The sequence below is a fragment of the Polyodon spathula genome, unplaced genomic scaffold, assembly GCF_017654505.1.
Source record: "Polyodon spathula isolate WHYD16114869_AA unplaced genomic scaffold, ASM1765450v1 scaffolds_812, whole genome shotgun sequence".
Classification (NCBI taxonomy): Eukaryota; Metazoa; Chordata; class Actinopteri; order Acipenseriformes; family Polyodontidae; genus Polyodon; species Polyodon spathula.
Window position 1 is genome coordinate 240,520 of NW_024472299.1, and position 13,989 is coordinate 254,508.

The window sequence follows — 13,989 nt, forward strand, 5'->3', positions numbered from 1 at the left end:
TGTTTAATCTAAGTTTAAGAAGGGGAAAAAAAGATTCCATAAAAGTGTATCTTTTTTGTATAAATAGCATCCACAAAATTGAATTGAAGGGAAAATGACTTGAATTCACCTCCCCCAATTTGTGGGAGAGAGAATGATGAATTTAGTTTTAAAAAGCCAGCTAGAGAAGAATGAGAAAATATTTGTGATGCGGCAGAACTGAAGTCACAAATAACTGATCACTGTCTTTCATCAGACTGTTTCAACACAAAGCAGGATTTCCTGCAAAGTACTCCTTATTCCTGTCTGAACTGGTCTTTTCACATGCCTGTGTGTGTGTGTGTGTCAGAGAGAGAAAGCCCAGCTGTCCTGTCGGTTTCATCTTTATATATACTGTCCTTTAAACCTGCAGAGCATCACAATCATGTTCAAGTTTTACTAACAGTTACCCTGGGTATTTATTTATTTATGTATTTATTTATTTATGTATTTATTTAATAAATGTAGAGTGCCCAGTTCATTTACCCCAGACTTTCTCTCCAGTTCAGAATGTTCAATTCCATTCGGTTCGGTATGCCAACAGTTCGGAAGACCTGAAGGTCAGCGGTTGTCCTCCGATCACATGACCAATGCCAGTTGAAGTCCAAGGAACTTCAGAGCGGGTGTCTGAGAAATGCCGGCCTCTTTGAGCTCGCCAGCCGCCTGGCCAGTAGGGTCCGCTGTTGCGCAATGAGGAGAAACAGCCCCTGCCGGTTTTTCCTCCCTAACCTGCAGGCAATCCTTCGCAAAGACTGGCAACTTGCACAGTCAGGAACTTGTGCTCCCCTGCCTGTATCTCCCCCTGCACACTGTGGTTGTGCCTTTATCAGTGGGGCTCTTTGGTAAGGACGTGGCTTACCCTCAATTTGTGAGGGTATCTGGGGATAAATGGAGGCACCTGTCCGAGTCTCGCATTCTTGCATACACCTGCTGTGGATAAAAAATGCAATACTTTAATACTGTAGCAAAACATCACCAATTTTAGTGAATATGATTGAGGGACACTGCAGCTCTAAGATTCAGCAACATTATACAAAGAGCAGACATCCAGGGCAATATTCAGCAGTTCTGTAACGTAAAAAAAAAGGCTAAATGAATCTGTATAGCAAGGCTGTGACTTGGGCTTGGTTAGCTGATAGAGGCTGCAGGCAGCCGGGTGGAATGAGTTCCAGTTGACTGCTCCTGACAGTCAATAATCGCCCATCCGAAAAAAACCAATTGCTAGTGCAGCTCATTACTGGAGAAACGTCGATATGCTGCACTCCAGTTAATAGAACAGAGGAGGAAATGATTGTCTTCATCTGAGGGACTGACAGCCTTTACAATCCCGTGGAACAAAATCTACGCAGCCCCCCGAGCATTGGAAACAACACAGTGTGTAAGAATGTGTTCCTCGCACGGTATCTTACATTCATTTGAATGCACAAGGGTGTACACCAGTGTATCACACTGTATACTGCTGTTTGTGCTAATGGGGAATACCTCAAATACAAACAGAACATTATTTAACGTTAGTGTGGCAGCAGTACGCCCAATATCTTTTCAATTAGAAGACGATCCCTATAACACGTTTCTTTCAAAACTGCTCATGAGATTTACAGAGATTGATTATTAATAAATTTGTTTCTTTTTAAGATCTACATGTATGCCTAAATAGTTATAGTACTGCTTATATACAGTAGTATATAAATCCACACTTTCATTTCTGCATCATTATTACACCATTGTACCCAAGCTACCTCATTTAATAATGCCAACATGAATTTGGAACCAATAATGAATATAGCACAGACAGGGTGACCCTGATACTAAAGCACACTATCTCTATTTAGAAAAAGAAGCTTCAATTGAATGACAGTCGTTTCATTGAAAGACTTCTATTTGAAACGTTTGTGATTGAATTTAAATGTATTTTACTTTAAGCAATGTTGAGTATTTAAGAGTTATGGATGACAATGCCATCTGCTAGTGATAAAGTATTGTGATACTACAGTGAATTACCATCAGTGTGCATGGCTTTCTATCATCAGCTGTATAATTCTTGCTAGAACACCAGTGGTATCATCATAGCTTGTGCTACCATAGTGTCAAACATATGCATTGCCATTGAGGGTAAGGCTGTAACAAGGTATATATGGATTGATTAGATGATCAATCTGCAACTTTTAGTGCACTTCTACTGCAAATGAAGTGGCAGAAATGAATTCAATAAACTGGAGTGGATGCGACTCGTGGAGCCTGACCCTGTGCTGGAGGAGGTCATGGCTCAGCTTGGTCTGTCCACAGGGCTGCTGATTCACCACAGAGCTGACGCAAGCCCCCAGTGGGGGGCAATTGCACTGAAACGATCGTGTGTCGGAGCTGGGCTACCCTGCCAACTGAGAGAGCCATATATATACTGGACTCATTCAACAGTCTTGCTCCAAATTTCCATGAGTCTAATATTTAAGAATCGTGCAGTATGACTCAAAGCACTGTCCAGATGTAATTTACAATACTTGCTGTATAATGTTGAATTATTAGAGCTGCAGGGCACCAACTGGCTCATGCCCTGGGTTGTGCAGCGCGTGTGAGCGGAGTGTGGTTCAGCGTGTCGATTTCGTGTGTCATGCTCTGTTTCAGGAATCCCGAGACTCTTGGCTAGAGGGGCGCAGTGACAGATGGTGGTTTAAGTCTCTTCTGGTTGGGTTGACTGGTCTTGAGGATTGCAGTGAGTTGCCAGTGAAGATGGTGGGTGGTTGTTTTGTTTGTTTTTTTTTTTTTTTTTTTTTTAATATTTGCATGTTTTATTAGCTGGAGGAGAAATGATTGAGGCTGAATCAACGAAATGTGACATGCAGGCCGCGCTTATTGTTGAAAACCATCTTGATACATTGTGCAGCGTGTTTATTGTGGGGCTGTGAGAGAAGTTTCATTATTCTTTGCTTCTGACCCAATGCAGAGAGATCCAAGAGAAGGAAATTAAACAAGCTGTATATCTATTGCTGGGGGGAGGGGCGTTGATGCTGCTCTGATTTTTAATGTCCGGCCGTAGCAATTGGGGGGTGGGATGGGGACGTTATCGTCATGCTTGATGCTAAGAATATATTTAAGGTCCTTGGTGAAATAAATCATTTAATCGCTGAAAAGGCTCTATTCTTCAGTCCTTTCTTGCTAGTTTGCAAACTGGAGCCCAGTGTGTGTTTTTTTTTTTTTTTTTTTTTTCTAGAAAGGGTGCAGTTTGGTGTGCAAGCCACAGCATCTCACCAGCAGTGAGGAGGTCAGTTCTGTGAGTGTCACTGTCTCCACTCGGCAGTCCCCCTTGTGTTGTCTGCTGACACTGGGTTACATCACCCATGCTATCTCAACAAGAGCTCTTTTCTTTATGGCCAGAGCTGGGGAATCAATGGGCTGCACAGCAGACAAACCTACACAGTGTGGAGATACTCTGATAACCATCAGAAACCAGGCCACGTTGGCTTACCAGTTTGTTTACGTCCCCTAATGTAGTTCATGGCTGCAGGACACAATCTTTCCTCTGCCTTGAAGCTTCCTGCCAGTGGTTATGTGGTGTCACCATTTTTTCTCTAAACTTGCCCTTTATCTGGTTTTGCGCTTGTGTGGAGAATCCTAAGTGCCCGGACTGAACAGCATTCCCTCAAGCCCCAAAACCATGTGACGATGTTACCTTTGAACTCTGCCAGACCCTACGTTTATGTATGTCTACGTAGAGTTGGTGGAGCTAGCTAAGTTGTAAAGTCAAATTGACTCATGATTTCAGTGGAACGTAGAAGCTGGTTTTGTATTCGGCTCAAAGCCAGGTAAAGAACCACTCAAAATTAGCAAGGGGGATGGTAAATATGCAATTAAAATGAGATCAGAAGCGGCTCTTGCTGATTCGATCGGATATTAAAAGGGAAAAGGTGACAAGTGGAAATTGTGAGCGTGCATGGTCTTGGTGTGTTTGATGAGACGGCGAGGATAGTTGGGTTAGCACTGTGGTGTGACGTTCTGGAGGTTATTTCCTGTGGCAGGAAGTCGAACTGTCTCTCTCCTCTCTCTTTCTCTGCTCACTGCATGTTTTCTTTGTTCTCCCTGCAGCTTTAACGCTTTCAGTCCCGGCGGAACCTCAAGGTGTTAACACTGCCCCCTCACCCCCTAAGAGAAAGGGGGCTCCCTCCAGTCCAGGGCAGGCTTGAGGCATGGTTAATAAAACATAGCATACTGTAGATATCTTTTGTATTGAATATCTAGTTCCTACCCATGCACGCCGGATTACTTTGCAGACCTGTTGCTGGCATTTTGGATCGATGCGTAGCAAGCAGCCGTGGCACTTATTGAACCAAGCCATCATAACCAGCTAATTAAAGCTCTCAATAATTATCTGAGAAGTGCAGCTTGTTCTTTTGTGCGGTCGTTATATAAACGGCAAGCTTAGTGCCGGGTGGCAGGGCAGTAGAAACTGAGCAGGGAACAGTGCTTTCATTATGTCTGCAATTGGTTGTGTTGCAGTGGTGTTACACACTGTTTTCTTTGTTGTTGGCGATTCCGTTTCTGTTACAGGACCTGTTTAATGTGTTGCTTTATGCCCTCTCCTAGGAATGTTGCTTAAAGTAGCTGCTGTACAAGGCTTGAACTCAGTTTCCTTTCTCTCATCTTTTATAAAGGTTTGCTGCTATGCACATGGTATCAAGTCTAGCAAATGTCTTTTAGTACAAGGCCGTGGTAAATCAAATCAAAGCATAGCAATCGATTTACAGTGACATTCTGGTTATGTGAATGGTTTGCATAAAAACTACGTGTTTTATCGTGGCGCGGTGTGGCGTTGTACACTTTTTATCTCGTCCCATCGTGGCTGTTGTGAATAGACTTCGTAGCTAAGAAGAATCGGCGCCTCTCTCTCTCTCGCTGAACAGATTTGAAGTTGCGTGGAAATAAAACGGGGCGTCAATAAATGTTGCCTTTTTGTTATTCTATAACACTTAAAATATAAAGATTGAAAGAAAGTTACTGTACGTTTTTATCTTTTAAAGAAATGTCCCCGTTCCACCATGGGTCAGTGATCTGCAGACCCTTAAGTCAAGCCAACAGCAAACCACTAAACAGATTATTTGCTCATTAACACCCCCGTTCTTGAGCCAATCCATTTGTGTGGAGGATCAGCAAATTGCATTAATTCAGCCCCCTCTATTGGTTGAGTGACGTGGCACGGGTTTATTTTAATAAGCCAACAGAAGATAAACCTGGGATGTGATTTAATGTGTGATCCAAGATAATGGATTTATTGCAAGCCTTGTAAACTATGGTAACTGTTCAATATAATCAAACTGGAATTACTGTGCAAAATGTACCATTACAAGTGTTCCAACCAGCTGCCCCCTCTTCTTGTTCTGAAGATATTTTGGTTCTTTTTCTTTCTTAGAGGTTTGCAGTGCAGTGTTTCCAATTCGATCGGCATGTTAACTGTGTTACGGTGAAGAAATAACTCTGCGTGGCGGATATCTGCGCTTTTAAAATAGCGCAGGTCGTTTGTGCAGTGTTCTGGTATTGAACACTGTCTAGCGCTTTTGGAAGTTGAATGAAAAGCCTGAAGGAAAAAGAGAGCTTGGTTTATTAATTCGACACCACTGGCAGTTACTGTGTCAGGCAAGTCGTTAAGAGTTCAGTCAGATTTCCGGTTTTCAGAATTGGCTAACATCCACAGCAGCTCGTCGGAGTGTGGTTTTACAAAAAAAAAAAAGGACTAGATTGATACACTGACAGGCGCACACACACTGACAGGTAGATACACAGACATACACACACACTTAAAAAGAATGTGGTTTTAGTAAAACTAAGATAATAAGCTAGTTTGTAGAAATAGAACAATTAAAGTATTAAACAAAAATATAATAAAATGGGTACCGTAAAAGCTGGCGTACAAGTCAAACCGGTGTATAAGTCTCCCCTCTCCCCCTTTTTTGAGACAACAATTTCAGGAAAGTCTATAGGTCACGCCGGTATATAAGTCGCTCCCCCTTTTTAGGACCCCCTAAAAATACCTAGAAAATAGACTTATACAAAGGTTTTTACAGTAATCACTGGTGTAACCAGGATTTTGTTTTTGGGACGGGTGGATTACATTTCGGTGGGGTGGGGTGGGGGGTGGAGTGTGCTGGTGATGTATTGAGATTTTTCCACATGGCTAATATTTTTTATTGTCCCACGTATTTGAATAATTAATTTTTTTTTGGGGGGGGGGGGGGGGGGGGGGGGTAAACCCCTAACCCCTAACCCCTAACCCCTAACCCCTAACCCCTAACCCCTAACCCCTAACTCCTCCCACTCTTAGCTTTAATGAGCCAAAACAAAACTCTAAAATGAATGCACTTTTTTTACACAACTGTACCCTTCCTGAAATAGACTCGTTTATTTCCTATTCTAGTCCCTCACTCACGCTACCACACACTGGATTGATCTCATTTTGTCAAGGCCCGTTCTGTTTTTAAAAGGGACGCACGTAATTGCTGACTCGCTGTGTGTGTGTGTGTGTGTGTGTGTGTGTGTGTGTGTGTGTGTGTGTGTGTGTGTGTGTGTGTGTGTGCATGCATCTGACTCAATTACAGGTAGAGCCATCAAGAAGACCCTCAATCTCTCTCTCGATCTCAGTGAAAATTCCCCCATGTCTGGTCTAGCTGCCTTGCTGTCGTCGTGATGCCCGCTTGGTTATTTTTCTTTTGCAAGAGAGCTCAGCTGTATAGTTTGGAAGCTTGTGGTTCATTGGCTGTGGGATAGACCAATGGCATCATGAGAAATCAATTTTACCAACAAAAAAAAAAAAACACAGGACAACCAAATCTAGGGCAAAGCTGGTTGTTGACTTCAGTGTGGAGAGTGGTTTGTAAAGCATTGTCAGGGCAGGTTGAGTGAGCACGTTGAATACAGGAAAAAATATCCCAGGTAAGAGACCAGACACATTTCTAATAGTGTGTGCTCTGTTATATTAATAGCATGCCACAGTGCTAGTATACAATAGACAGAGTTCTCAAAGCTACAGTATTCACTCATCTTCGTCATTAGCACAATTTGTCTGGTTTGGTAACTTATTCAGTGTGTTTCAACTGTATGGAACATGGCTATTTACTGCAGATCATCATTAGAACGATTATATTTCGGAAAGGAAATGACCAATAAAACCACCAAACCAGAAATACTGTAAAGAAATCAAACATTTAATTTTAGAGGCTTGTAAACAGTCTAGGGGTGTTCTTTGTTAGAACTGTAATCAGAAGAAAAAAATAACTGGAGTCAATAACTTGGTAGACGGCTGTAATTTACCTCTCTCTCTCTCTCCCTCTCTCCCTCTCTCCCTCTCTCTCTCTCTCTCTCTCTCTCTCTCTCTCTCTCTCTCTCTCTCTCTCTCTCTCTCTCTCTCTCTCTGTACCCAGGTGGATGGATCCTTCTTGCTGTGTGTGAGCCTCTCTGGCCGATCCTCTCTCCCTGCCCAGCTCTGAGATGCTGTCAGGCAGCTGGCGGAGGGCTGCAGTCCCCCCAGCGGACTCCAGGGGCAGCAGCGTGCTGCTGGAGGCTCAGTATGAGTATGAGTACCGCGCCACGGACGGCAGGATGGTGTCGATCCGCGAGGGCGAGCGCTTTGTGCTCCTGTGCAAGTCCACCGAGGACTGGTGGCAGGTGCGACGCATGGGGGACCCCCCCAAAGCTAAGCCCATCTATGTGCCCGCTACTTACGTGACTGAGGTGGCTTCCACTGTCCGACTGGTGCCACGCACCACCCTCGCCCCCTGCTCGCAGAGCCACTGCACAGGTGAGGGCGCCGGGGGGGGCTACCTGGTTGTTGGGGACAAGTGGCTGTATGCGAAATGGCACGTATACAGCATCATGAGAGTTCATGAAGATTAATCAAAAGACTGGGGTCTATTAGACAGAAATGTGGTCTTCAAGTGATGGCCAAAAGTTTGCAACTTTTTTTTTTTTTTAGCGCATTTCAACAGATTTGATATGTTCAGTATTTGCAGAAATCAGCTTGTCTATTGCCACATTATTTTACAATCTGTGTTGAATCCTGGATGTGCTCATTTCAGATCATTTTTGCTACTTTGCCTCCATTTAGTGTGAGCGCCAAATTAATCTGACATAGCGTGATGCCGAACCACATACTGTTTGTATAAAGATGGTGCTTGCATTAGTCTGTGCAAGCTTCACCTGAGCCGAGGAGCTGCTCTTCAGTTCTTGTTGCCTGCTGTGTCTGTGTAACCTAGGCTAGATCTACAGAAGAGCCAGTCCCATCTAGTAAAGGTGCTGTAAAGACTCTTGAAGATGAGCTCCTGAGCTCGGGGTGACGGACTTCTTTTTGAAAATTCTAATTGGAATCCTTCTCCTCGCCCTGTTCAGGTTCTAAAGCATTGTGCCGATCCATGGAGGATCTGAACTCCAACAGCATGTTCCGTGGCGGCAGGGCTTGCTTCCTCACCCTGCCCCTTCAAGACCCCCACGCGGGGCACCAGGGGGGCTCCTTCCTGCTGCTCCCCTCAAGCGACGCCCCGATAACCCGCAGCAGGAGCTCAAGTGTGCTGCCCCAGAACCCCTACCGAGAGGTGGCGGAGAGGGAGCCCTGCCAGCCCAAGCAGAAGTCTTACTCCCAGGGAGATATTATCAAAGAAGAACCACCACCGAGACACATCCTGGAGGTAACACTGCTGGCAAACAAGAAGTTTGCTTTCTAATTTATGGACCTGTTTTGTTAGGTGCAATTCTGTTTAAACCCTCTCTGATCCAGAACCCTTGTGCAACACGCTGGGGATTATTTAGCAAGAGGGGCTGTATTTTCCCCAAGTTTAAAATCGGAATCTTTGCACAGAACGAGCTGAATAAAACATGCGCTGTCGCTTGCGCTCCTTGTAATGCCTCGGGTTCCACACAGCAGCGACTGCTGACCTCAAGAGCTTTCTGCTGCTTTAAGCTTTAAAGCAGAGATTAGTATTGGATTCAGGTCACAAGCTCTTGTTTGATCAAACCTGCAACAATGTGCTTTTTATTGTCTTGGAGGCCAGGGGGGGGAGGCTGTATGGAGCGGCAATAGTTCCCACGGCAGGGAGTTTTCCAGTGTTGTTCCAAAGCGCTCCTAGTGGCTAGTGAAGGCACTGCTGTGGAAAAGCACGAATCATTTACTTTCCTTATCGGTGTTATCCATTTTAGAATTGTCTTTCTACACTGTCTTTGCCATATCCTCTTGTATTGACGATTTTTTAAATGGAGTTTTTTTTGGAAATGTTAAAACTTTGTGTGAACTCTGTGGAGTTGCCCTGCCATAACTTTGAAAAAAACAAACATGCATGCATTCTAAAATAGATAGGTAGCTAGGAAACTTAACGCGGTACAATTATACAGGCGGAGACTGAAAAGGATATACTATTAAACGCTGCATACAGAGGTGGAGGGCTTCTTTTGTGATGGCATTTTTGAAAAACTGACATTTAAAAATTGTGACATTTTCAAATCTAACATATACTGTACTACGATATAATTATAGGTTTGAGGAATAGTAAATAATAAAAAAAGCCCTGCTATTTGAAAGCATCATATATAAATGTCAGGGAAAAGTGAAAAAAAAAAAAAAAATGTACATGGCATATGAAGCGACTTTCTCTTTTAAAAATACACCGTTCATCACAGATTGATTCAGACTTTGCCCTTCTTATCATGCTACTAAAAATTACTAATCTGTCCTTTTATCTTAGACTTGTCTGCCCCGAGCAATACCGAAAGCCTGATAGCAAACAATTCGTATAAATCCAGCCCACAAGACTTCCTCTGAGCACAGCAGCCTAGTTCTATCTGCAGCCTTTTCTCCATCTGTATGAGCCTGCAAAAAGCTGACATGACGGTTTGAACTAGGCAATGCCACCAAAGCATAAAACAAGCAATTTGAAACTATTATCAAGCATGGGAAAGTATATAATAGAAATAGCAGGTCCAGTATTCCAGGAGTCAATGAAGACGTGGTTCATATCAGTCAACATTATCACCGAATGCGATATCACTCTAAACCACATGGGCCTATTAGCTGTACTGTCTGTTTTACATTTAGGTGGCTGCTGTTATGTACATAGGAAGTAGGGTTGAGGTAGTTTTGAAATGTTCTCAAGTTGCCGCTATTGCAAGTCACTGACACAGTGATTACTGGACTGTATAGTACTTGTATGTGGAGTTTTAGAGTCGTGCTTTTAGCATCGCACTGTAAATTGTACCTACTTTCGTTTATCTCATTGAACTTGTATTCAGTACATAGCTCAAGTGTGCAGTATTGAAAGAAACACATGCTACAACAAACTTTTTTTTTATTTTTCATTTGAAACACTGGGTGCTAGCTGGGTAAGGCTAGTTGCCCTTCCTGCATGGCACGGAAGATTGGATGAAATTATCTTACCTACAATCCCCTCTCTTTGTCTGATGTGTTTTTTATGTCGAACTCTGAGTCAACTTCCCGTTTTTTGCGCAGTCCGTTTTTGAAGCGACCCTAACAGAGCTGGCCTGCAGCAGCACTAACCGCCTTGCACGTGTTCTGCAGGCTGTCCTTCGCTGGGCGCCTGCTGATCGCAGTGCCCTCACGCATTGCTTGCGTTGTGTCCTGTGCGCTGTTGAGCTTTGACACCGTGTGGCTGAAGGAGGGAGACTTCAGCGGCTTATAATATGTTAGGCAAAAGGTCACGAAGCTGCAAATCAAGCTCTTAGAAACTACCTTTAACAAACTAGTGTTGCAATTGCACGAGTTTATCATTGCATCCCACATGTGGCAGGGGGTTATAATCCATAAAACCATGTCTGGAATTCATTGATTTTTAAAGCCGTGCCCCAGTATTTGCTGCTGTGCATCGACTGCTTGGCCCGGAGCTGCAATGGAAGTGGTAGTTTGGAGTATAGCTGAGACTGTTTGCTATATAGTAACGATTCCAGATTCTCTTCGCAGTGGTTCTTAGTAATGCAGTCTCTCGCATGCTGTGTTTTGTGGACGTTCTTTTTTGCTACGACTGTCTTACGCAGTAAGAGCCAGTTCCAGCTTGTGATCTTCCACTGTGGATCAAGTCTCCGTTCGTTTTGCTAGCAGACCACTGCTGTGCACTGGAGCGCTTCCTAATGTAAAGACAGAGATCAAGCCGGCATTGTCTAATGCTTTGCTCAAGCTGCTGTAGTGGTCTTCAGTTTTAGCAGAAAAGGCTGCATGCTTGATTTTTTTATGAGTAGGATAAACCTCTGATGTGAAGAAAACATCACCACCACTCTTGACGAGAACTTTGTTGGTATATTTATATATATATAAAAAAGAAACACAAACATTGTGGCTGTAATGAGCTCCCCTTTTTGGTATGATTCATGACCTTGCCGCCTTTTTCATACAATAACTTGAAACAGTCTGCTCTCCAGCTAGAACTGTAAAAAAGGTTATTTTTATAATTCTTATTATTATGTGAGGATCCACCTTCCAGGAGTGAATTGAAGCTGCCCTCTTGTGGTAACTGTGGGAACTCCTTGGTGTGTTACAGCATGGAATTCAATTGAGCCTCACAACAGGGTAAATGGTCTCATTCAATCAGCCTTAATACCCTAGCACATTCAGCTATGCTTTCACCTACTGTTTAATTATCAAAGAGTAATTAGATTTACACAACTTAGATAAAAGCAGCCCTATAGCTGTAAGAATTTAGATATTAAATCAAATCGGGTTTATTGCAAGTTTTTAACAGGGGAGATTAAAAACATTTAAAGAACTGCAGACTGGTGGATTATGAACACATAAGCATAATGTTAATTAAATTGTCTTGCAGTGAAATGTTGTTTTAACCGTTAGACCACAATTGAAACAGCAGGTGCCTTTTTCCCAATAAGGGCCTGAGCAGCTTCCTACATGTCTTTTCTGATTGGTGCCGGCGTAATCGACACCCAGCTTGTCTGCTTACCCTCTTAGATGCTCCCTGCTACACTCGATACAGGCTGTGTCTCCTCTGGTCAGAAGCAACAATGAAGCATTCAGTGTTAATTGCATGAAGCAGCAAAACATCTCTCTTTATCACTAGCCTGCTGCACAGATAATACATATTGTGAGCTCCTCCAAAAAAAAAGAACACTGAGAACAAACTCAACCGTCTTCATACCAAATCCCAGCAAGAAAGAAACCCACTCCTACTGGTTTCTTACTGGAAACCCAGCAGGGATATAAAACCACAGCACCAAATTCCCAATTGATCCTAACAGGACATAGGTACGTATACACACACACACACACACACACACACACACACACACACACACACACACACACACACACACACTCGCAGGATGTGGACAGATGAGATGCAGTTGGTGTTTGGGTGTGAACTGACAAAGAGAGTACTTTGAAAATAAACTACATACAAACTAGCAAAGGCCATTGTGTGCTTATTAGAAGAGCCCTGTTCGATTTACATTCGTCTCACATTCAAGTACAATTCCTTGGTGTCTGTTTTGAAGTCAAACCAGCTTAAGATCACTGTATAGTAGACTCTACCACATGAAAATAAATTAGATAAATAAACACTATTGTAGTTAACGCAATACATAGTACTGTAGTGAGTTCTACTGCAAAACAAGACATGTTTGCTGTATCAACCATTGTCTTTTAATGCTTATTCATCTGCTTATTGTCACTGTTTTTGCTGAACCCTTCTGAAGTTCTGAAGGGGTTCAACATTTTCCATAGTTTTAGATATCGTACACTTTCCTACAGATCAACGACAGTCGAGAACAAGCATTCCACGTTGAGTTCAATGTGAACAAGGCCCCAGTATCTCTTATGACTCCAAACAAATACTGTCTACAACCTTTGCTGTTTTGACTGGTTTTCCTATAGATTCTATACTGTCTGATGGTCAGTCATTTCAGCTGCTGAATATTCTTTCTATAACCCCTGATGGTAGAAAGCGTTTAAATAGCGACCGATATCACTTCCGACACTGCAAACAGATATTGGCAAAACCCTTTCTTACTTGCCCGTTGTTCTGTGGCGTTGTCGTTTCAGCTGGAGTCCTACATCCCGCGCCATTCCTCTCTCTACAGTAACCAGGAGAAGTTGAAGCGCGTGCAGACCCTGCCTCCCAGCCCCACACAGCGCCCCCTGCAGGTCCTGGATCTGTGGGAGCAGCACGTGGACCCTGCCTCGGGACGCTGCTTCTACGTGAACAGCGTGACCAGCGAGCGCTCCTGGAAACCCCCGCGCCGAGCCCGAGACAGAACATCGACCCTGGTGAGACCTCGTACACATCGCAAACATTTACACCTCTGAATGTCTGGGTCAGGGGGGTCAAACTCCAGGACCACAGGGTCGTCTAGTTTATCAATCCAGCTTGAGCTCTCTTAGCCTAATTAATCTAATTGTTTGTTCAATTGCACACATTTTTTAGACAGTGTCAAGGTCTTTTACAGTGGATTTTACAAATGCACTTGATTTCAAGGTACACAGCCTATAAAACATTGTGAGGTCTGGAAAGAAGTGTTACATTTGTCCCATTTATTAAATGAAGTAACTGAGAGCTCGGGTGAAAGGAAAGCCAGAAGACACTGCCTAGGCCTCAGGTTTGACACCGCTGGTCTATGTGGTAACTAATATTAAAACTGAACTTTTTTGTGTGGGTTCCTGAGTAGCTCGCCTGTTGAAGGCTCGTCTGTGTGGGGAACAAGGTGAGTCTTACAGTCCGGGGTCCACAGGTTGGCATCCTGGCAATTGCCTAACTCAGGATTCCTCAGGGAACTCCTGTGAGTTTGGGAAGCAAAATCACCAGGGACCGTTTCGCACGACGAACCCTGCTGGCCAGCTCAAAGCAGTCGCTTGCAGGGCTGGCCTGCTTGCTGGGGGGGGGGACGGGGACGGGACAGATGTTTCAAAATTGGTGTTAGTAATTTAGGTATTCATGCATGCACGCATACACACAGACACGCGCGCGCGTGCACAAGGGAGCGAGA

At 43.7% G+C, this 13,989-nt stretch overlaps 1 protein-coding gene across 4 annotated transcripts in view; it reads left to right on the forward strand.

Annotated features, from left to right (window-relative positions):
• arhgap9 (Rho GTPase activating protein 9) overlaps positions 1-13,989 on the forward strand; it is a 38,658-nt gene that overhangs the window by 4,183 nt on the left and 20,486 nt on the right. For 3 of the 4 annotated variants that reach the window (XM_041241755.1, XM_041241758.1, XM_041241757.1), the window contains exons 2-4: positions 7,425-7,801; positions 8,389-8,684; positions 13,049-13,273. In XM_041241755.1, the coding sequence (XP_041097689.1) occupies positions 7,492-7,801; positions 8,389-8,684; positions 13,049-13,273 (831 nt within the window). In that variant the 5' untranslated portion in view covers positions 7,425-7,491. Of the gene's footprint in view, positions 1-2,640; positions 2,749-7,424; positions 7,802-8,388; positions 8,685-13,048; positions 13,274-13,989 lie in introns of all 4 variants that reach the window. The other variant, XM_041241756.1, reaches the window with a different exon arrangement.